Genomic DNA, 23,434 nt, shown 5'->3' with positions numbered 1-23,434 from the left:
CCTGGAAAAGTGATGGAACGACTCATACTGGCCATTGTCTCCAGGCATGTGGAGAACAAGAAGGTGCTCAAGAGTAGTCACCATGGATTCACCAAGGGGAAATCTTGCTTGACTAACCTGATAGGCTTCTATGATGGAAAGACCAGCTGGGTAGATGAGGGGAAAGCGGTGGATGTCGTCTATCTCGACTTCACCAAGGCTTTTGACACCGTCCCTCACAACATCCTCCTGGGCAAGCTCCGGAAATATGGGATAGACAAGTGGACAGTGAGGTGGATTAGGAATTGGCTGGATGGCAGAGCTCAGAGGGTGGTGATCAGCGGTGCTGAGTCCAGTTGGAGGCCTGTAGCTAGCGGGGTCCCCCAGGGGTCAGTCCTTGGTCCAGTCCTGTTCAATTTACTCATCAATGACCTGGATGAAGGCACAGAGTGCTCCCTCAGCAAGTTTGCTGATGACACGAAACTGGGAGGAGTAGCTGATACCCCAGAGGGCTGCGCTGCCATCCAGAGGGACCTGGCCAGACTGGACAACTGGGCAGTGAAAAACCTCATGAAATTCAACAAGGCCAAGTGCAAGGTCCTGCACCTGGGGAGGAATAACCCCAGACACCAGTACAGAATGGGGACTGACCTTCTGGAGAGCAGCTCTGCGGAGAGGGACCTGGGTGTCATGGTGGATGACAAGTTGACCATGAGGCAGCAGTGTGCCCTCGTGGCCAAGAAGGCCAATGGGATCCTGCGGTGTGTTAAGAAGAGCGTCTCCAGCAGGTCGAGGGAGGTGATCCTGCCCCTCTGCTCAGCCCTGTGAGGCCGCATCTGGAGTATTGTGTCCAGTTCTGGGCTCCACAGTACAAGAGGGATGTGGAGCTGCTGGAGAGAGTCCAGCGCAGGACCACAAGGATGATCGGGGCCTGGAACATCTGCCCTACGAGGAGAGGCTGAGGGAGCTGGGCCTGTTCAGCCTGGAGAAGAGAAGGCTGAGAGGGGATCTAATCAGTGTCTATAAGTACCTCAAGGGAGGCAGTGAGGAGGATGGTGCTGGGCTCTTTTCAGTGGTGGCCACCAACAGAACTAGAGGTAATGGCCACAAACTGAAGCCCCAAAAGTTCCACAGGAACTTAAGGAAAAATGTTTTGACAGTGAGGGTGACAGAGCACTGGAACAAGCTGCAAAGAGAGGTTGTGGAGTCTCCTTCTCTGGAGATCTTCAAAACCCGCTTGGACGCAGTCCTGTACCGCGTGCTCTAGGTGACCCTGTGTGTGCAGGGGGTTTGGACTAGATGACCTCTAGAGGTCCCTTCCAACCTTAAGCATTCTGTGATTCTATGAACCTGATCTCTGCCACTGCTGCAGCAGCAGGGATGATTTACTCACACACAGCACAGACACATTTAACAACAGTAATAATTGTTCAGTTTGACATGCTTCCCAGTAACTACTCATTCTTTGCCAGTAATGATATTTATTTAAGGTTCTTATTAATTATCTCAATTTTAAAACTATATTTGGAACTCTGTTTCTTCAGCACAGAGAATGCTTTTTCAGTAAAGCCAGCTTGCATAAAGATTCAGTGGGCAACCATTACATTCTTGATCCAAGAAACAAAACTAGGAATATGGACAAAAACAGCAGGCTTTGATGGCTGGGCACAGTCTAGTACCCAAGAGGTGACTCCATATTGAACAAATCTGTCTTCATCTTGGCAAACCAGAGGTCCTCCAACATCAGCCTAGGGAACAGAAGAAAGAATCATCTGGTGATGGCACTAGACATGAAAACAGCAAAACTCTAGCAGGAATAATGTTGTGGTGGCTCTGAAGGCCTCAAAAATAGATGAGGCAAGAGCTTTAGAGAGGGGAGGAAGTTTTTATTAGACCAGATAATAGAGCTGGGGGAAAAAAAAAAAAAAAAGGCTGTCTCGAAGCATACAGGTCATTCTTCTGGTCTGAAGAAAAGAGACTCAAGTACAAGTCACTGATCAGCATTTTCTTTCTGTCTCTGTCACCAGGTAGTCACCACCTTTTTATTGAGAAGCTCCCAACATGATCCTCTCCATTAAGAAAACAAAATAACATTTTAAAATATTTTCACATATTTGTGAAAACTAGAAAAGAAGAAACACCTGAAGCAGTAGCTTCAAATTAAGTATAAAATAAGGTGTTACAACTATATAGCTATGGACATGGTAACCATTCACTAGTTTCCCTGCTATCTCTAGGAACTAGGGAAAGTCTAGGTTTTCACAGGCTTTTTTTCAAGTAGGATGTGATATGCACAACATCTGGCTACTGAGTAGAACATGTCAGCGTGCAGTTACAACTGCCATTATATCTGCTGTTCTAATTGACTGTGTGAGAGAAGAAAAGGTTCTGTGTATGACTCAGTTCTTACACTTTATGTAGAAGCCTTAATTTGCTGAAGCTATTTCAGAGCCTTGGAAGTGCAGATTGTCTTTTGATTTGCTTGTGCTCAAGACTTAGATTGTTCTTACCTCACAGAGATCTATGCTGCCAAAAGTATGACCACCACAAAATTCATGATTTTTGACCCTTCCATTCAGAACTTCGGGGCGATTGCATGCTTTATTTTCAAGCACGGGTAATTCGATGTACTTTAATCTACCGTCTCCATCGGTACCTTTGTGAGTAACCAGGAAAGCATAACAGTTATAACTGGTAGCCTATCCACTGCAACCCAGTGAAATCTGACAAATGAAAGGATTGAGATCTGTCCCCAACTCTACTGTAGACTCTGAGGTCCTGAAGAACTTGGTTAGATGTTTTAACTTCTCTATATTTGGATTGTTTCCACTCTAGAATGGAGATAGCAATGATTATTCTCCTTTGCAAAGTGTTACAGCATAAATTAAAAGCAGATGCTTAGTTTCAGGGCCACTCTTTTTCCACCACTTAAACCCAGAAATGGTCTGTTGACTTTCCCCCCTAGTATACTTCCAGAAGAAATCTAGTCTGTGCTGTTTTCTGAGAGTGGTTGACTAGAAGACAACAAGTCTCTGCCACCTTGTGGCAGCCTAAGTGAAAAAAAAGCACTGTAAGACAAGGAAAAGGTGAGTGGAAAGCCAGTAAACACTGTCCACTGTGGAGAAAAGTGTTTCTTCATAATGCTCATGCGTTGCGCTAATGGTATAATATATTTGAGTAGCATCAATTTTGTAGCTAAATGCAGGGGAAATTACTGTGAGACAGATTTTTTTGTTGTTTAGTTATGAGATACACACACAAAGAAGGGTCTATTGGCTTACTTTTAAAACCAGAGTCTTAACAAGGTGCTGTGCTGTTTGCAAATGGAATTGGAATGACATCCCTTGTGTTTGGTTCAGTGGTAGCAAATGTGTTTTTGTGGGAGCAGAAACCAAATGACAGCGGGCACCACCATCCCTGCTGGAGTCTGCAGGGGTGAGAAAGGCTCTGGCAAGGACAGGTCAGAAAGGGCTGGGGATTGTTTTGGCTCCAACCCAAGTATGCAGAGAGAGAATAAGGCAGCAGGAAACCACCTAGATCAGTTTTTAAGGGTAAACTGTGGAAAAGAGGGCTAAGGGCTTTACTGACATTAAAAGCCTTCAGCTTGTGCTCACACTGCCTGTGCCACAAAGGGAGCTAGCTAGAAAGGCTAACTAAAAGGCACTGTGTTTTTGAAGATGTTGTCTTGTCTCAAATGCAAGGTCTTGGGGATGGGGCTTCCCCATGTACCCTATTTCTCTGGCATGAACATAGATCCCTACAGGAGTCTCTGAAGACAGTGTTGTTTTGACTTAAGCTGGCCAGGTGCAAACTTTGCTCATATGTTTAGAAATTGTCTATCTGAAGTCAACGGGGTTTATTTAAGTAATTACCATATTTATATGTATAGAATGTGTACAGTGTTTCTCTTAGCTGATGAAAGACTAAAGTAGAAATAAAAGATGATAAAAGTCCTGAGTTTCATTCCCTTCTTTCTTTTCACTTGTTTAATGAATTCACGTGACTTCTGAAGAAGAAAAATCAAACTCTAAGAGAAAAAAATAGAATAATGTTGCCTCATGATACTGGATATAGATAAATTTTTGTAAAAAAAAATGTTTTTAAAGTTCCCTGAGTATTTATATTTTGGGACAGGATTTGAAAACTCTCTCAAGCTTCCAATCGCACTGAATGTGTTTTACCTCTTGGTTTTTCCCAGGCAGTTAGAAAACATACTCTATTTCTTTCTGCCACCAGACTTGTTTCGGGCAAACAAACAGGTTTCACATGGTCAGTAAGCATTACAGGACTGGAAAACAAACAGAGAAAAATAAAAAGATACTTAGAAAATAATCATCAACTCATTTATTCCTCATACTCAGTTGATGTTTTAAACAAAGGAGAGGGCTGGGGAGAGAGAAGAAAATGGTGCCTTAGAACCATATAGATGTTTCTAAGCTGTTTTTGGCCACTTAGTGAAAAAGGTTACTTTAAAGTGTCTGAGATGTGTGGGTGGGCACAGTCACAGTGTGAGTGTATTTGCAGTACAGTGCTAGAGATCTGATCTCTTGTTACCCAAGCAGTGCTTGTAGGAATGTGCACAAGCCCAAGGCTAGTACTAGCACTCTTTGCAGATGGTGAGAGCCTGAATTCTCCCTGGCCCTCCAAGCCCCAGAGGTTGTGGACCCTTGCAGGGACTTCACAGGAGGAGAGAAAGATGGATGAATGACTAAATAAGCAAACACAGCTAAAGCTTTTTCCTTTCTCCCTTGAAATCACCTCTATACAATTACATTGGGGATGATTTCATGCAATATCTAAGTCATAATTAAGTCAAGCATTCTGGTATCCTCAATAAAATAAAGGCAAAAGTACATCTGTTCCTTACTGCAGCACCATGCCTAGAAGCATCAACAGTGGCATAAGAATTGATGGGAACCAGTTCTGCAGAGGATGAACATGATACATAAGAAGGCCAATGGCATTTCTTATGCTCAAGTGACGTATTCCCTCAGAGCAGGATCTCCACCTTAGAAATTCCATGGCTGGATTTCATACAGTGAATCATCTAGTGAAATAATCTTTGCTTTGGTCTATCTGATCCCTTATTGACTTTCAGTTGTATGTGTGAAAAGATTATATATCTTATGTATCTTTTAAGATACATTATGCTGAATATTTTTTAAGATATATTATGCTAAAAGTCAGAGGAGTGCAAATGGCACCAGTTCAGTGAGCATGTGTCTGAACAAAATGTCAAATGAGATATGCCAGGAACCAACCCCGTGAAGGAGAGTACTGACTGTGAAATACAGCAAAAGGACTGAACTCCACATGTGAGGCAGGGTACATTTCTTTTCAGGGCCAGAAAGGAAAGAGAACTAGCAGATTCCCCTTTTCTTAATTAGGACATGCCAGGGTTAGGAGTTCTATGAAGATTCAGGAGCATGAGAGACCAAATGAAACTGCTCCTGACTGATGAAATGAAGGCCTCTGCAATGCAAAGATCTGAATTAAACATGAACACAAAAGCCCAGGAGGTTAGAAATGCTAAACAGATCCTATGTGGAAGGTACGGTAGCCCCAGTGCCATCATCATTATTTGGAACTCCATTTTCCATCTCTCTAAAGTCCAGGATGGGGATATATAATGTTGACTTTCACATGGTTCCAGGAAATTAACTGTGGAAATCAGTTGGATGGAAATCAGTTCTGTAGCTTCCAAAACTGGTTCATTCGTCTCTTAATAAAGCATGTTTCTTATGGAAAGAACTCCTGAAAATAGATGGGCAAGAGGAGGCTTTGCTTTCAAGGTTGTATTTAGCACCTCAACTTTAATTCCACTGTTAGATTGGTCCTCACAGCATCTCTGGTGTCTGTCCTGCTGTGGTGACAGTAGCCAAAAAAAAAAAAAAAAAGCCATTTTTGAACTGGAGGAACTGGTCTTTGCAGCTTCTGCTTTGGCAACTTCAAGAAGATAACTTTATTTCTACCTGTTTTGCACTAAGGAAATTCTAGGTCTATCTTAAGATGAGACCTCACCTCAGAAAGCTCACATACAAGAAATGTGGCTTTGAGGAGCTCAAATTTAACATAGAGTGGTAACTGGCAACTCCTCAGAGGCCTCTAATGTTTGTGTGATCTGTTATAAAAAAATGGACCTTTCCACTTGTTTCATGCAGAGGGTGCAGTCCAGGAGGCCAGACTTGTGGTCATGGATGTTTAGGGCTGAGCAGTAAGAGCCTTTGAGCAGAAGATCTTTCAGCCGCAACCCACTTTGATTTGCCTCCTCTCTCCCTGTTTCAGTGGAGTTGCTCCTTAGTGGTGGGAAGTAGTGTATGGGTGGGAATCCTCCACAACAATCCCTCGCATCCTAACTGGTACTTGCCTTTCCTAAGCTGTGTAAGTAGCTCACATGGGTACTGCCAGAGTGAGGTCACTCAGGAGCGGAGCTCAGAGTTTGCCCTAAAATATATTCCCAATCTAATACTCAGAGGGACTCTCACACTTTTTCACACCTCCTAAAACCAACTCTCAGAGTCATATCCAGACAAGGTGACTTCACAGTAAAAGCATTAAGTGGGAAAACCTGGGCTGAAATTGTACCTGCTCATCTTCAGCAAGGCAATGTCTGCTCCTCTGGGTTCCTTGAATAATTTCTGAATGCTACGAATTTGCAAAGATGGTTCTGCCACCTTCAGGTTCTGTAGCCCCAGAAAGACCCTGTAGGAAGAGGCCTCTGATGACCTGTAAGAAATGACAGTGGCAAGATTATACTTATATACATGTAAATGGGAATTTCACTCTTACAGAATTTTTTGATATCCCTGGAGAACTGAATTTAACGAGATGGCCAAGATGCTGATTTTGATAATAAAAACACAAATTAATCTTGGACAGTTTTTTAACAGTTTGGTTTTAATTATTATGGAATATCCCATGGGTTGTAAATAATGAGGCACCTCCTTATAGCGTTCACAGTTCCTCAAGCCCAGTGGGTCAGCTGCTACTTTTTCAAACATAGTTAGTACCAGCTTAGCTGCTTTTCTAAGCTAAGAAGAGGACAGTCTCTATGGGAAGACAGAAAACAAGAAGTAGGTTGGAAGCATATAATAAGCAGGTGGAAATTCCTTGACACAATTGACTTAATTTTTACTGTAGTCAGGTTCAAAGCTGAAAGCTCATTTTTCCTTGGAATACCTCCTTCCACTCCCCTACCCCCAGAAAGGATACTCACTGTTGCAAGCACTGAGCTGCAGTAAGAACCCACTGTGGATGTATCAGAGTACCCGCACAGTGGTGCTCATTGGTACTGGAATAGAGATTAGATTAATCAGATTAATTTAAAACTACATAGTTGACTCTCCTATCATTTCTGCTATGCACAATAAGAAATACAGGCAGACTATCACTATGCCCCTAATTCAGAACTTTATCATTCATAAATTGTATATTATCGATGGTATAAGAAATCAAATACAGATTTTTAAGGCATAAACTTTATTTCTCCAGAACGTGAGGCACATGGAAAGAAGCTTGATACCCAGACAGAAATTTTACAACAATGTTCCAGTGTGACAGAGCACTATTGCTTCCAGGAGTGTAACAAAAACAGTGACATTTCCTAACAATTTTAGTTGTGATGTAATAGATTTGTCCTGAGCAATTAAAAAAAGGCTGCATCTGGCTGATTTTGAAGGTGTTGGCTCTTACTGGTTTTCTAAATAAGCATGTCATTTATGCCTTGTTATGGACTTTCAACTTTTCTCGGGATATTTATTTAGGTGACTGTCAAAAACTCTACAGAAAAATTCATAAGCCTTTCTGTTAGCACTTCTACATCCTCTCTCTAGCCATTTTCACCTATGGCTGTGGAAACACTAGGCATAATGGGGTTTTATATTGAGAGATAATGGTTTTCACATGACTTCTAACACAATTAGGGCAGCCTAAGAATCAAATTACATATAAAAGAGATTGGATACCATGTGAGAAGGAATAAGCAAAATCCAATTGCACACATTGCAGGTTGGTGGCTCCATGCCTGGGTCTAACTTCCACACTGCAGGCCGCAGTTAACTCTCATTAACCTCAGCAGGACTTATTCTCTTCCCATGTCAGTAAATCAAAGCATATCCAAGGCCTGCAGTTCAAGTCTACCCTCTAGAGATTCGGCAGAATGGGAAAGTTTGGGGATAACCATTTAATAGTCCTTATCTGTGGAAATTATTTATAAAATTACATTTTATGGTATTTTATATAGAGACCAAGGCCAGTCTCCAGAAGCACATGCTCTGTTTTGTCACACACTTTCTAAAGGCTGTTCCTTATGAAACCCTGCTGCTCACAGAAGGCCATACAGTTTGGAATATCAATACCTCATCCTGAGGCTGACGTGCCAAGGCCAAGACCCCGGAGAAGCATAGCACATGCTGTATGGCTTACAGGTCCGCTCTCTTCTCCATGGGAATTTTCCACAGCCAGGCTGAGAAGAAGCTACAGAATAAAAGAAAGCCACAGTGAATCTGAAAGTAGTTCTGTAATGCCTTTCACAGGGCAAACAGATGAGAAGAAAAAGGAATAAGGCCTCTATGTCCTCCTTAGGATTTCATTCTTTATGCAGGTTAGAAACTAAGGGTTAAGAAACAAGCAGTACCCTTTGACTCCATTATATCATTATTACTATCAACACTTTAAGCTGAGGTTAACATGTCACTTTTGACATGACAGGACATTGACAAAAAAATAGCAAAAAATTGTCAGCTGTATCAAGTATGCCTGTGATCAGTCAATACAACTAAAACTATGATCAGCCAGAAAAGAAAGAATATCTAGGTGGAGAGCTGAAGGGAAAAGAGAGTGAAAGGAAGTACAGGAGTTTAATGTCCAGACCAATTAAAACTAATAACTCTCTAAATTCCTCAAAACTCTACAGGCTCCACTTAGATTCAATTTAAATCAATCTGTAGTTATAAATAAAATTGAGTCACTTTCTCCTTGTCACAAAATATTACAGTTCTGTCTTCACTTTGCTCATTTTGCTTTCTTGGTAGCCCAAATCTCTCTAATTTTTTTCAAATAGATGGATTTTCAGTGCTGAGTAAGTACCCAAGTAACTCTTTCCAGAGCTGTGTATGTGAACATGAAATTTCTTGGTTCCAGTAAGAGACAATTAAAAAGCAATTAAAGACAAAAGGCATGAGACTTTAAAGCTCACATACATTTGAAATTAAAAATCTAATATTCAAAGGCTGCTTTGAAAAGAGATCAGATCTCAGAAGTAGACATTCATCATAGTAATTCCAGGGAGAAGAGCTTTTTACAGCTGTGGTTTTTGTTTTTGTATACTGTTCCTTATTCATTTTCCCTGTAACGATCTTAGGCTTGGCTGGCTGACTTAATATATACAGTCATAAAACACTGCTGTTTAGAGAAACACATTAGGTTGCCAGCACAAAGAGCATTTTTTAATATTGGGAGAGACCTTTCTATGCAGTTTTATATTGCTACACTGCTAAACAGAGCAGGAAACTGGCTTCCACATGTTATTTGCAGTTAAAAGAAATAGAAGAAATAGACTTTTCATCTCACTGCCAAATATATGAAAAAAATGTTTGTCAACATTCAGACAAAGCAGGGAAAAACAAAGCAAATGACTGACAAATATGCCAAGCATCACTCCCAATACATTACACTTCTTATTGACTCCCATTGCCAGGGTACCTTTAGGAGCTAAAAATTCTTTTGATGTTGACTTTTTACATGAGGACTACCCCTGCACAGTATGCCGAGTAGAATCCCAAAATAGAAGAAAGTAGTTAAGGAAACCTGTATAACATATCCAGGACCAAATGTACTCCCCAACATAGAGGAAAGGCAAAATGCCCAGGGACAGATTAACATGCATAACACAAGATCGGAATAAAAATTCAGCTAGGATGATAAAGATATTCATGATATCTCTGGTGCTCTCCACTAACTCATACACAAGCTGTATGAACAGGTTCTAGAATTGCTAGTCCTGTCAAGAAAAACTTCTCCTGTGTTTGAGGACTCCAGAGAATGAACAGCTCTGCGCAGCTTTACCAGATATATTGCCTTCAACTCTGAGTTCTTGTCTTCGCTGACGATAAAGAGGACATGAACTGTTGTCTACAAATTGTACAGATGATTCCTAGCACCAGGTTGACTAAACTTTGGCTAACTGTAACAGGCTTTTGGCCATGTCAAACATCCATGCAAACCAAAATTCAAATCTAAAGTTACTACCTACTGCAGTTTTTTGCTGGTTGGATTGAATACATCTTGTAACTATCATAGCAGACTGTAGGAAGTGAGGACAGGTAAGTTTTAAGGATAATTACAGCAGCGTGGGATTTCACAGTACTCCCATTTTTTTTCTGGGTCTGTTGTGAAGCACCAAAGACCATTTACATCTCCATCAGGATTCCTGCAATACTGTAATAATTACAAAAACAGAGAATAAAGACTCCAAGTATTAGGCACAGAATAAAAATTCTACTAGTATATGTTTTAAAGGAATGTTAATCCAAAGCTTTGAAATATTTTCTCCAACTACTTTTTCACTGCCCTTCTGTTAGGTACTTTCTATTTCTGCTAACCACAATTTTTTGTTGTTTTCTCCATCTCAAAAGATTATGTGAAATTAGGGAAATGTGATAAATTTCTATCATCTTCAGCAACCAATAGTCAGCCTTCCTCCAGTGCTTTTCAAGGCCTCACAAAAAGTAAAGTTTGACATAGGATGGGATTTGCTTTAGTAAGAAGTTGGTGTTGGCCTAATTGTTCTTCCACTAAAGTGAAAGCAACCTAGGTCAGCTCTGAGAATTTGCCAGAACTCTACCCATTTTGTGACAAACAGCAAAAGGCATTAATTCCTCTGATGTTTGCAGAAACTAAGCAAACCCTCAATGATCTCTTTTACACTGCCTGCTTGTAAGGAGCAATGCCATGGTATACCTCAGTGCTTGAAATACCAACATCCCAGGTAACGTGTAAGGCATCTTTCCCTTTCCATTACCATTATATTCTGGGCTAACAATGCAACGACCTCCAGGTATGCTTAAAGCTGGTCTATGAAACCAATGATGTGAAATGTTTGCTGAGAGGTCATGGAGAAAACAAAACATTCAATGACAACGGCATGAACAGTTGTTTACATTTTTATCCAGGCCTGCTCTTGGATGAGTCACAGGAGTGAAATAGTTGTGGCTATGAGGTGTCTGAGAGCTCCATGCTTGGCAAGTCCTGCCCTTTCCAGTTTTTGCTATTGTGCCACGGTAATCTTTACCATTACCGTTAATACATTCTGTGAAAAAAGAGGAAAAGGAAGTGATGTTAGCTGCTAAATTCATATGTTGTGATAAGTAGAAATAAGTTGGAATGAGTAATCCTAGTCTGCAGTTACTATGGCAGAAATTAATAGGAAAAGGTACCTGGGATGTGATTTCTGTCAAAACAGATGTGTTACTGGATATACAGAGCAACTGAACTGGAAGATAATTCATTGAACTTCAGGCAAAATACCCTCTGTAGCATGTCACAGATCTCTGAAAAGATCCTTGCTGAATTAGTGTCAGCAAGAACCTTTCATGAGAGAAGCATATTTTAGATTTAGCAGCCCATTAAAATGAGAGGACAGTTGTCTTCGAGAGCATGGCCTCAGCTGCTTTCTTCTGCAACATGTAAGAGTAAACAGCAGCAGACAGGAATTAATCTTTTAACCAACCTTTGCACTTTCTCTTGCAAAGTAAACATCCAGTAGGATCCTATACTATATATTCAGAACAGTCACAGTGCTTGAACTAACATGGGCCTTTCAATTAAAGCGGCAATTATGCAGGATAGAGCAAAAACCAGTGCCTCCTGGTGCACGTCTTTTGCAAAACACATTTGCATATGAACAAACTCCACTGAAGCTAAGGGCAACATCCTAAGGACAAAGTACGGCATCAGCAAAATTTTCACAAAACTGACATTTGCTCTCATCATATTTCAATGGCACATGGCTACAAAAACTTTGTGTTCCTCCTGTTTCCCTAAGTGCAAAATATATCCTCCAGAAGGTGCTGCAAAATGATACCGGACAAGGATATAAAATGACTGCAGAACATCTCCTGGAAAACTCAAAGGTACTGTTCTGAAGCCTGGAGAAGGATTATTTATGTTATAGCACTCAAGGAATTTTGATAGAATATTTGTTTTACCAACAGGTACATCAGGAAGTGCCACATATAGCCAGCTTTACCAGGTGTGGCGGGGATAGTTGGGTCAACGCTTTGTGCTGTCATTGTAGGAAGGGGGTTTGGTGCCCGCTCTTGTCTCTGATCATCACACCTCTTCAGACTGCAGTACTCCCATAACACTCCGGGGTCAGTGGTGAAACACCATGGGTGTTCATCGGCATCTGGATTTCTACAATAGTTCTTCCTCAAATCCCTGCAAAAAGAAGCACAATAATAACAGGAAGGTAATCATAGTCATCTTGCCAAAAAAATGTGGGTATATATGATGTAAAAATAAATACATTTGTATGTCTTTTTACATATTGCCAGTTGTCTTATTACCACTATGCAAATTTGTGGCTGTGATAGGAGTGAAAAGTTTGGTCTATGTGCATATCAGAGAGGTGAATATATTGAAATTAAAGGAAAGATAATCTGACTATTGGCATAAATTCTGGCTGCAATATATCAGTGCATTGAGTGCTAAATAGGTGACTAATATGACAGAATAACTGGGGCTGGACCTCTAAAGATCATCTAGTCTGACTCCTCTACTTAAGCAGGGTCAGGTCGAGCAGGTAGTAACACAATAATTTTATTTCTAAACACATATGAATAAGCATGAATAAGTATGTGAATGTGCAAATTACTTAGCAATAAATATACAGCAATATCCATACTGTTAGTGGGCAATTATACTTTTTAAAAGTTAAAGGGTTCTTTCTCTTATTCTTAAGAGTGGGAAAATAAATAGGGATGCACACAAACCATTTTTCTGCAAATACACTTCCACTGTATTCAGTGGAAGCACTGGCATGCCTGTGTTTGTTGGGGCAGGGGGAAGTAGAATTCCTTTCTCTAGTAATTTGTGAAGTTGCAGTGTTTCCTTGTCCTGCATCACTGCAGAGTTACAGAAGGAAAAAAGTGAAATGCTTTTATCTAACTATGCCAGAACATGCTGCTTGCATGTTTTCACAATTTGCTTCCAATTTTTAAACTAATTTCTAAAACTAAAACCTTGTCTTAGTATGTTTGAGCTACAATACATCAATATTTTTAATGCAAAAATGTGAGTGAAAATTTCCAATGAAATTTATTTAGGGTGAAATCAGAAAGAAACAAGAAAAAAGAGAAAGGTATTAACTTTCCTGCCTGCACTTGTAACTCTGCAGGTAATGATGGATTTCCTAGCAATTTTCGTTTTGTTGCTTTCCTACCCTTATTAACAACTGGCACATTAGTAACTGTGACTAGCTCTAGAAGTCATCAGTGGTCCAATTTTAAACCCAAAAAAGAAAGTAAAAAAAAAAAAAAAAGAAGAAAACTTTGTAATTTTGTGTGTACAATTCAAACTGCAAAGAACATTTAATGTGGTAATAATAATCATGATACAACTGACTATGTTTTGCAATATAAATGTTGTGTTCACCCCAGATAAAGTAAATTTGCTTAAACAAAGTAGATGCCCAGAATCAGTACACACGTCCTGCCTCCTGTTGTTGGTTACCAGCAGTTCTGGCTCCTAGATGTAGAAGGGCACACTTACATTTTGTTCAAAATTTAAATAAATGGAAGACGCCTTTTTTTCTTTTTTCTTAATGAGACTGACAGAAAATAGTTACACATCTTGAAAAAAAAGAAAAGATGGTGAAAAATTCACTTTTATTGCCATTATTTTAAAACATGGAAGCATAAGAACAATCAGTATCATTTTCAGCAATGGCCATTGTCAGATAAACAGAGAAAGGTAAAATGAACATACGCGTTTGGGAATTTGTCTGGGGTTTTTTCATGTCTGTGAGGGAACATGGAGCTCCAGGCTTGGCATTGCTTTCCGGACACAGTGAAGGAAGCTGTGCCACGATAACTCAGGCCTTTGCCTCGATAGCACTCCTCTGAGACAGGACTGTGTTCGAGCACATCAGTGCCTGCAGAGAACAACAGAAACCAGTGCCTTGCATCTTAATTTCATGTTCATGTTCAGGAGGCACAAGAAAGCACCAAACACACCAAAAGATAAAAAGGATTCATTTCTACAGTTGGCTTGGCTTCCAGTAGCCACATCTCGATCAGCATGAAAAATGGAAGGATGCTTCAAAAGTTATTTAAATAACTTCCACAGATTATCCTCGTATGTCAGAAGCTGTTCACTACAGGGTCATCCTTCAGTTTCACTTCAGTGTATGTAAAAGTGTCTGGGTTACACATCCAGAAAGTTCACATGCAAAATTCCTCAAAGATTAGAGGCATTTGTGATTTTGTGTATGATGCTTTGAAAATGTTCTGCCTTTGGGGAAAAAAAAAAAAAAAAAAAAAGAATATAAAGAAATAAACCTCCTGTATTTTTTAATATTGTGTCAGTTGGTGACATATTCTTCACTGTAGTTCCTCCCCATTAGAAGTCCAACTTTTCAAAAATGTTATTATTTGGCAGATTTTGCAATGTAACAACAAGAACAACTGCAAAACAATAGCGACAAAGTGGCTGAACAAAGATTTGACATATTTGAGAAATAAGAATCTCACTGCTTTAATGTCTTTGTCTCAAGTACACCTCATTACTCATACCAGCCGACTGTTGTTCTATCCCATCACAGTGAGGAATTGCACAATATTCCCACCGAACAGCTCTGTTGATAGTGTAGCACCAAGGCCTTTTCTCTCCATCTGGGTTTCTACAATAGTTTTCTTCTAAGCCCCTGAAACAGAAACACTGACTTAATGTTACTCATAAAATCAAGAATGGGTTGTGTGCAGAACTAGTAATTATTGCATGCAGAATTTAACTCAGGATTTGCATTTATTCATATTACAGCTGAATTGGCTTGTGTACCATGATTTTGAGACAAGTCAAAAGCTTTTGTAACTACGGTCTAATGTTGATAACTTATAAAGTGCTTTTCCATTGTTGCTTGTCTACTTTCTACCCTTCTTTGGAGGCCCAGATGGGGCTGTAAAAGCTCACTGGAAAACATAAGACGCTGATGTACTGGGCCCTTATTGTCAGACCAAAGGGGAGGATGGATATCACACACACTGCTTTTTGGAGGTGCACAGGCCAGCACTGGTGCACACTGTTCTCTGCCCTCCTGCAGAGGTGCTGGACAGGATTCCACACGCACAGGACTACTTACTGGATCCATTTAGCCCACGGGGTCCCATTACAGAGCTAAAACCCTTGTCAGTTCCAAGTAATCAGGCTCTTTGATAGTGCTCCACAGGCCAAGCTTCTGTGGCCTTGGAGCATCAGAGGAGGGAGAAGGAGCATGAGGAGTAATGCACTGAAAGCGAGCAAAAGCCACGGGGCCATTTGGGCCACAGAAATGTTTAATACAGAAGCAGTAAATGCTTACAACTGTTCAGCAAGATGAGCAGGAATGCAAGCACAGGTGAGACAAGTTCATGAGAATAAAGCAGCAGGTTAAAAAAAAAGAACCCAGGGAAAAAAATGAACAGCCATAGTTATAGTTGGCAAAGGTGGAGAAAAATCACAATACAGTCATAAGACATCTGTGCTTCTCTTGCATATTTATCTGGATCAGTTCTTCGATATTTGTTAAAGTCACTGAAAATTGAAGAGGTTCAACATACTTGCAGGGATAACTGTCAGGAATCCAGCCATGCCTGTGAGGAAACTGTGTGTTCCAGTGTTGGCAGGTGCTTCCCGATTCAGTGACAGCTATTCTACCCCGATAGTCTTCTCCATTACCTGAAAGACACTGGGAACTGGATCCAGAAACTGGAGGGCGTGTAGCTGTACCTGGAGTTTAAAAAAAAAAAAAGCAGTGCTTTTAAATATATGTATTTTTAAAATTACCTTTTTCTTTCTGCAGAGGTGACATTAGTGAAAGCCAGGGCAAAGCCAATGTGCACATTTTCATATCTGGTGTCTGCCCTTTTACAGCAGTTCGTAAACAACATTAATAATAATAATAAGAAGAAGAAGAAGAAATAAGATAAGGCCCAAGAAAAAGCTGTGAGAGAAAACACAGCAGTCTTTGGAGCAAAGGTTCCAGAGAAGGTGAACTAACAGAGGGACAGAATGAAAGCAAGCCAATTGATATGGTTGCACAAAGTAACAGCCATGATCAGAATCACAGAATCTGGAGAGATCAAAGGGAAAATGAACGTACTTTACATATGTATTAAACATACATCATATCTGTACTTTCTTGAGGACAGAAATATGAGTCTAAATGGTCATTTTGTTCCATAAACTTTCTGCAAGCTTTAATCTCTTGCACAATTTTCCTTATCATCGCAAAGTCTATGAACAGTCATTCTTCCATCTGTAAATGAGCATGCTGAATTGAACTAAATTTAGCAAAAACTTCTTATTTTTAGAGAACTGGACAGAGCAGATGCATGAGAAAGCAAACTGTAGAGATACAAGCACAAGATTTTTTTCTCAGTTTGGCACAGTTCTGCATATGGCGATGCTAAACTCATTATTGAGGCCTTGGAAATGTCCAGATCTAGTGTATTCGGTTTAGTGGATTAAGGATTTCTCCTGACACTTGAATTTGTTTTGTAAGGTTCACCCCCCTCTAAGAAAAGTGAGAGCATTTGTCCTGTGTTAGCCAACACCAAGTAAAAATACACAATGTGCTGATAATATTTGAGTTTCCCACTGGTCAGGTGAAAACTATAGCCTGAGGCTAAAGCTGAATGACATGCTTCTAGGGTTAATTGAAAAATAAAGTTGTTGAAGACAAAATACTGCTTCATAACTTCTGTGGCAATGTGGTGTGTTATGGCCCCTGTATCCTCTCTGAACCTACATGATTTAATGTAACAGAAAATTAGTGGATGATGCTGCTTATTGATATACACCTTCCCTGGTTCACAAGGATTTCCTCGGGATACTTGGAGCTGTGATTTTTGTCTTTCTCTTCCCTGTATCATTTTGATGATATCCTATGGTGTGATTGCTAAAAGTCAGACTCACTGCAGCGAGGAATGTCACAGTGTTCCCAGCGTTTAGTGGGGCTGGTAGTGAAGCACCAGGGACGAAGGTCACCATCAGGATTACGACAAAAATTCATCTTCAGATCCTTCTCTGGAAAACTGAATATTAAAATGCAGGTGAAGCTTGTGAGTCAGTTATGGTTGCCTGTAGCAGTCGAGCTACAGAGTCTCCCAAGCACTGTGAGGTTGAGAGGGACAATTCAGCACTGACTGTGACTCACTTTTCAGGAAGAAATCCATGCATATGTGGCTCTTGGGTATCCCAGTGCTGGCAATGAAACCCAGACTCTGTTCTGGACACTTTTCCATGGTAGTCTTCACCATTACACTGCATGCACTCCCCTGTAGGGCCAAGGCAGAAGGAAGAAAAACATTGAGTTGGGATCAGCCTTTGAAATTGATCCTGATCCATCAATAACAGAGAACATTAGAAGGCAAACAAAATTACGAAAGGAATCCAGAAGTCAATGTCAATAACAATATCCAATAACCTGAACACTTGAATGAATCTGTAGGAATACAAATCATTTGCAGGGAGGACTTTGTCACACATCTGTATGAACTGCTGGCAGTAAGGATTCTGAATTTAACTCAGCATTGGGTTAATCTTTATTCTTGCCAAAATTAAAACATTTGTTAGAGTGCAGAGGAGGACATTTCTGCAAAAGATTAAGACTCTTAATTTCCTCTGGGTTTACAAAATCACTTTTTAGGAAAACAACCTTTGTGTTGGCAATTTCTTAATTTCCAACTTGACCTAAATTCACATTTCAATTAAGAAGAAAACATGAATAATAACGTCTACTTGAATACACCTTCCCTGAAATATAAATATACCTTCTCCGCTGTGCTTGTCCTGACTTTCACACTCTGGGATATTGCAGTAATCAAATCTGATAGTGGGGTCTGTTGTATAACACCAAGGTCCATTTTCATCCATATCAGGATTTCTACAGTAGTTTTCCTCCAATCCTGCATGGGGGTGTTTTCGAGGTGTAAAACTGTAAGAGAATTAAAATGGCAAGAAATTGTGAGGGAAATGTCCAATTTCCTCAGCTAACTTTGGCCTTTTAGTGTGAAGTCATTCACAGTAAAAATGAGAGAAACATATTCCCTTTTGTAACCCATAAATGAAAACTAAACGCCATTCTGTAAGTTAGTTCTAAGTGCCTTTCGTAGCAGGCTCTATACAGCAAAATAAAATAACTTTTCAAACAGTTAAAACCCACACAGATCGGATAAAACAGAAACAGAAAGGGGTCATTGTCCAGTTTTCCTCTTTTCCCCAGAGCCCTTGCAGACTAGCCCCCTGCTTCCACACTTGTTTCTGCCAGCTCAGTAGCAGCCAACCCCGAAAATCCCCATGCCAAGGTCCCTCATAGCCATTAATGCTTTGGGTGGATGTTTCTTCTTGACTCTTTCTGGAAGGCAGCAAGGGGTCATAGAGCTGGACAAGTACCATTACTCTTTCACTTGCCCTGTTTTATGCTCATATAGAAGAAATGAATTCTTGTCCTACAATCAGCAGTGGCAAAATTTGCAACTCATTTTGATGAAATAAGCATTTCACATTCTTAGGAGGCCCAGCATTAAGCACAACTTCTGTATTTGAACATACACCCTTCTTTTTTATCCAGTGCATTGCAGTTCTCTGCCAGCAGAGTCAAGGGTAACAACAGGAGAGCTTAAAAGCCACCTGAACACGATAACTTGCTTTGATAACAGACACTACAATGTTTTTATGCACTGAATAGGGACAGCTTGGAAAAGATTCAGAACAACATAAGCACAAATATAAATAAGGCCATACTTTGGTCTGTGAGGTACTTTGTCAGCCCACTTCTGGCATGGAATACCCCTCTGAGTTTTGGCTTCTGTTCCTCTGTAGTCTTTCCCATTTCCTCTTTTACATTGTAGGAGATAAACTGCAAGGGAATTGTTTCTGTTGCTTCAACAGTGTTACAACATTGGAGCAGAACATTTACAGATTCAACCACAAAGCTTGTCAGTTTAGACACATTAGCCCATGTTTTGATTTTGTGGTATATGCAAATGCAGAGATATGAGTCTATAAATTATTTAAAACCAAATTCATTAGCAACTACTAAGGAACTCCAGAGGAAAGTTTCTGAAGTATTTTTATAAAGGTAATAAAACTAAGATCAAGTTAAGGAAATATATATAATAAGTTATAGTTTTTTTGACTATGCATGTTTATGATATGCATGTTTATATTATCATATTAATGGAAAAAAAGGAAGGTCTTTCACCAACGGTTGGAGATGCCTTGAAGTGTGTTGTTCATAAGCACATCTGTAGCATGGATATTTTGCAACTATCTTTTCAAGCCACAGACTTTGTACACAGACTATGTTTTGTGCATATCTTTTTCATCCTTCAGACTGTGGCAGTACCTGTTGAAGGTCAGCCTGTCTGGCTACTGCACTGCTAACTTAGCAGCTTTCTCAATGGTGTTGAGAGCTGCTAAATATTAAGGAGACTTGACTTCCGCTCACTCTGCAGTCAGAGCTGAAGGGAGCCAGCCCCTGCTCTTAAAATGTCAGGAAAGGTCTTCCAGTCATTTAAAGTGACCACTAATTCTGCAGTAGGGTTGCAGACAAAGATGCCTGCTCAGAGAGTTTTTGATAAAAATCACTAGTAGTCATTTTGCTTTTTAAACCAGGAAGATTCCAAGAAAGCTTAACGCATGTAACTGTGTAGCATCATACTACATACATACTTTTCTTCTCATAAAGAACTGCATCTGTGCTGTTGAACATCAATGTTGTTTTGCTGTTTTCAGCCAATGTTAAACACTGTTGCTTTATTCTCGTGAATAGGAAGGCTCTGTTGAAATTGAGAAGACATGAAGCAATGTTATTAAATCAGCTCGTATTATTCAATTTGTAATTAATTTTCTGTAAACTATATATTTTTTTCTAGCACTTCTCTGTATCCACTTAGATCTGAGAATACTACTCTTCAGAGATATTCAATAACATTTTCTATTGGTCTGAAGCGGCTGGCTTTGTCAGGAGGAATGACTACATGATCAGGGTACTGAGTGGGAAGCTAGGTATCGAATTTATCCACAGCTGTCTAGTATAGAGATAGCACCTTTCTCTACAGCAAATTAAAAACACAGCCACACCCAGCTAAAGACATGCGAGCAACTTTCCATATAGCGTTATATGAGAACAGAAGCTTGGACATTACTATAGAGTGATTAATACACCTGTAAGTCCATCCTCTAGTTGACGTAGTGACAGTTTACAGGAAGAAATAGTAAGATAGACAGAAATAAGCATAGACAAAGCTGTTGCAGGCAGGGCTACCCCGGCTCACTGGCCGTCTCTCCTCTGAAGAAGAAGGAGCTTTCTCAGCTAGCACCTGGGGGATAGTGCCCTGTGTCCCCCAGGTGTATGGACTTGCTTTACCCAAATGTGTTCATGTAAAAACTGTGTGAACCTCTCATCCTCGTTTCTGAGCAGCATGTTCCTTAGTGAGATGTATAGAGCAGAAGGGCTAAGAAACTTCAATACTAGCATGTTACACTGTTTCCTGAGGGGAATGAAGGAAAAAAAAAAAAAAAAAAAAAAAAAGAAAAGTGTGCCACTTCCCAACAGGTGCTGAAATTAAAAAGAGTTTACTGGATTACTTCTTCCATATCTTCTCTTCTATATCTTCTCTTTTTTGTATTTTATCTTCTCGTATATTCCAGCAATTCACCTTCTTTTTTTTCTCCTTCCAAAATTTAAGGTGTGTTTACTTCTGAGCAATAGTAGGAAAATGTCATTGATCAGATATTTAGTCACCCACAATGACATGGCCTGTGATTTTAAAAGAAATTACCTGCAATTAAAACTTCTTTCATCTTCACATTTCTCTGCACATTCTCTTTCACTATTTGTTGTATAAGACTGCTTATTTCGAGTAAGTATCCAAACACCATCTGTTCTTAAATAGTCATCTAGTATACCTCCTTTCACTACAAAGGAAGAAAAGAAAGCAAACATTAAAAATGAAAGTGTTGCAGTTAAATTGATCTGTGACTTTAAATTCCGTTTTCCATGTAGCATTGACAAGTGAAGCCACCATTTATTTTATGCACTTCTGGGTAAATGGTGATAAAATCTGAGAAAATTTCAGTTTCCTGGCACAGTCGCAGCTACATCACTGCACCACCTGATAGCAAGAAAAAAATGAGAGAGAGATGCAGAGAAGTAGCTCTGACTGGAGTTATGTATGGGTTTGAAGCAGAGAAAAAGAAATGTGAACTACAGCAACCTCCCAAAGCTCTTGGAGGTAGTGTGCTTTCATACAGTAAGCAACAGTGGATAGAGGGACTTTGTATCAAAGAAAACAGCAGAGAGTGAAGCATGAGAAGTGATATCAATGTTAAAGATTTGGAGAGATGTGAGCTGTGAGAATGTGAGATTGTGACCTCCCATATGGAATGTATAGTCTCTACAGTTTTACTGGTCATGGGATGGTTTGATTGTCCTCAGTTGTCCTGCACTGGAGCAGGAAATGTCATCACAAGATGACCGCATAATCTTTTACAATGACCACTGTTACATTTGCTACACACACTTAACAATAAATCTATCCAGTTGTATCACAGTTGCAACTCATGCAACATCATTTCAGTGAGATGCCCATGAAACAGAAGCTTCCTTGCAGTTCCTATATCCACACAACACCTAAAAGGCCACCAGAGAAGGCAAGATCATTAATAACTTGAGGGGAATCTTCTGTGACTCTTAGCAGATATTGCTCAGTGCTATAAGAATACATACCTAAAGAAATGCTTGACACAAGGCCCTCCATTATCTAATTTTACCTATGGGCCATATGGAGCACCAGCAGCCCATCTCCTGATTGACTCAGCAGACAAGTGTTTCCTCTCCTAGCCTTTTTCCCAAGTTACCTGGGGCCATTACTACAGGGGACCAGACTAGGAAAATATTACTTTCTAAGTTTTTCTTCGGTCATCATAAATGCTGTCCAAAGACTTCCCTTTGGAATACCATTCCATTTCAGTGACCACAAGGAATATTTATTTAGTTGGTTTATGAACACATGAGACTTTGGACGACATGCGTAAGACAAACTGCATCACAGACTGGCAGGAGCTTAGAGAACAGAAAAGAAAATGTGATATAAATTATCTTAAAATAACTACAAAAATATAAATGAAAAAGAATAAAAAGAATTTCAAAATGCAAAAGAGAATGAATTATTTTAGTCAAATATATATAGATGTATATTCTTCTCCATTTAAACATACATAAATAAATACAAGTCTTTATAAAGCCACACATGATGCATAAAAGTTAAACAGAATATCCATATATATGAATGAAAGCCAATTTGTTCTTTTACATATGTATCTCTTTGGAATTGATCAGTACTAAACAAGAAGATAAAAAATATGTTTTTAATACAGTTTAGTGGTCCATTACTTCGGAGAAAGTTAGTTAGAGCTGGTATCAATGAATAAATACAAATAACTATACTGGCTGTGTTTTATAACCCAATGATCATACAATGATACACCCTTCTTGTTCTATGTCATATTATATCACTAAACTATTATGAAATTATACCAATTGTGTTCATATGTCTGCAATAGTATTTTCAAAAGGCATTTAAGCACTGTATAATCATATGCAGTGTTAAAGTACCAGCAGAATACGATATCAGATTGAAATCTAATATGCACTACACAAGAAATATTTATTTATAGAGTTTGTAGATGTTCTTGAAAACAATATGTTTTCTTTAGAGGGCCTCTTATCTTCTCAGGGAATTGTAAAATGTAGTCTCAACTTTCCCATGGAAAAGCTGATCTAGGTTACTGAAGACTAAATTTTCACCTACTGCCCCCAAGAAAACAGGAGGAAAAGGTTTGGCAATGGAAAATGTGAAATTTATGAAATTGATGGAATATAAAGGGATTTTTTTTAAAAAAGAAAAAATCATTTTAAAGACCACATTTAAAAATTTGCAAATCTCTACCATAATGTATAATGCACCAAAACCAGGTTCACAGGGCTTAACAGCCACTCTTGCTGGCAGCCACCTTGACATCCAGTGGCATGCGGTTACGTGCGGACACATGGATTTTGGGACCTACCTTTATAATGTGGAGCTTACGAGTGTTGGGTTGCCATCTCCTCTACTCAAGTGAAAGGCAAAGGACTCTTACCTGAGCCAAGCAGGAGAAGAAAAAAGAAGGCAGTTCTGCTAATCCCCATTCT

General features: G+C 39.6%; 1 protein-coding gene across 1 annotated transcript; it reads right to left on the bottom strand.

Annotated features, from left to right (window-relative positions):
• Positions 1-1,527: 1,527 nt before the first annotated feature.
• LOC104573397 (plasminogen) lies at positions 1,528-23,431 on the bottom strand. Its single transcript, XM_088532996.1, has 19 exons — positions 23,377-23,431; positions 21,024-21,153; positions 19,912-20,018; positions 18,982-19,096; positions 18,009-18,172; positions 17,393-17,513; positions 17,152-17,270; positions 15,795-15,957; positions 14,756-14,902; positions 13,966-14,109; positions 12,227-12,417; positions 11,139-11,287; positions 10,323-10,416; positions 8,337-8,454; positions 7,196-7,270; positions 6,565-6,705; positions 4,161-4,267; positions 2,490-2,635; positions 1,528-1,727 (listed from the first exon to the last, which is right to left on the bottom strand). The coding sequence occupies exons 1-19, from the start codon at positions 23,429-23,431 to the stop codon at positions 1,566-1,568; spliced, it is 2,448 nt and encodes an 815-aa protein (XP_088389122.1). The 3' UTR covers positions 1,528-1,565.
• Between the last annotated feature and the right edge of the window lie 3 nt (positions 23,432-23,434).

Source organism: Tinamus guttatus, unplaced genomic scaffold, assembly GCF_059628265.1.
Source record: "Tinamus guttatus ecotype Peru unplaced genomic scaffold, ASM5962826v1 Tinamus_guttatus_pri_ptg000473l, whole genome shotgun sequence".
Lineage (NCBI taxonomy): Eukaryota > Metazoa > Chordata > Aves > Tinamiformes > Tinamidae > Tinamus > Tinamus guttatus.
Note: the sequence above shows the minus strand (reverse complement) of the source record. Positions and strands in the feature narration are given on the sequence as shown.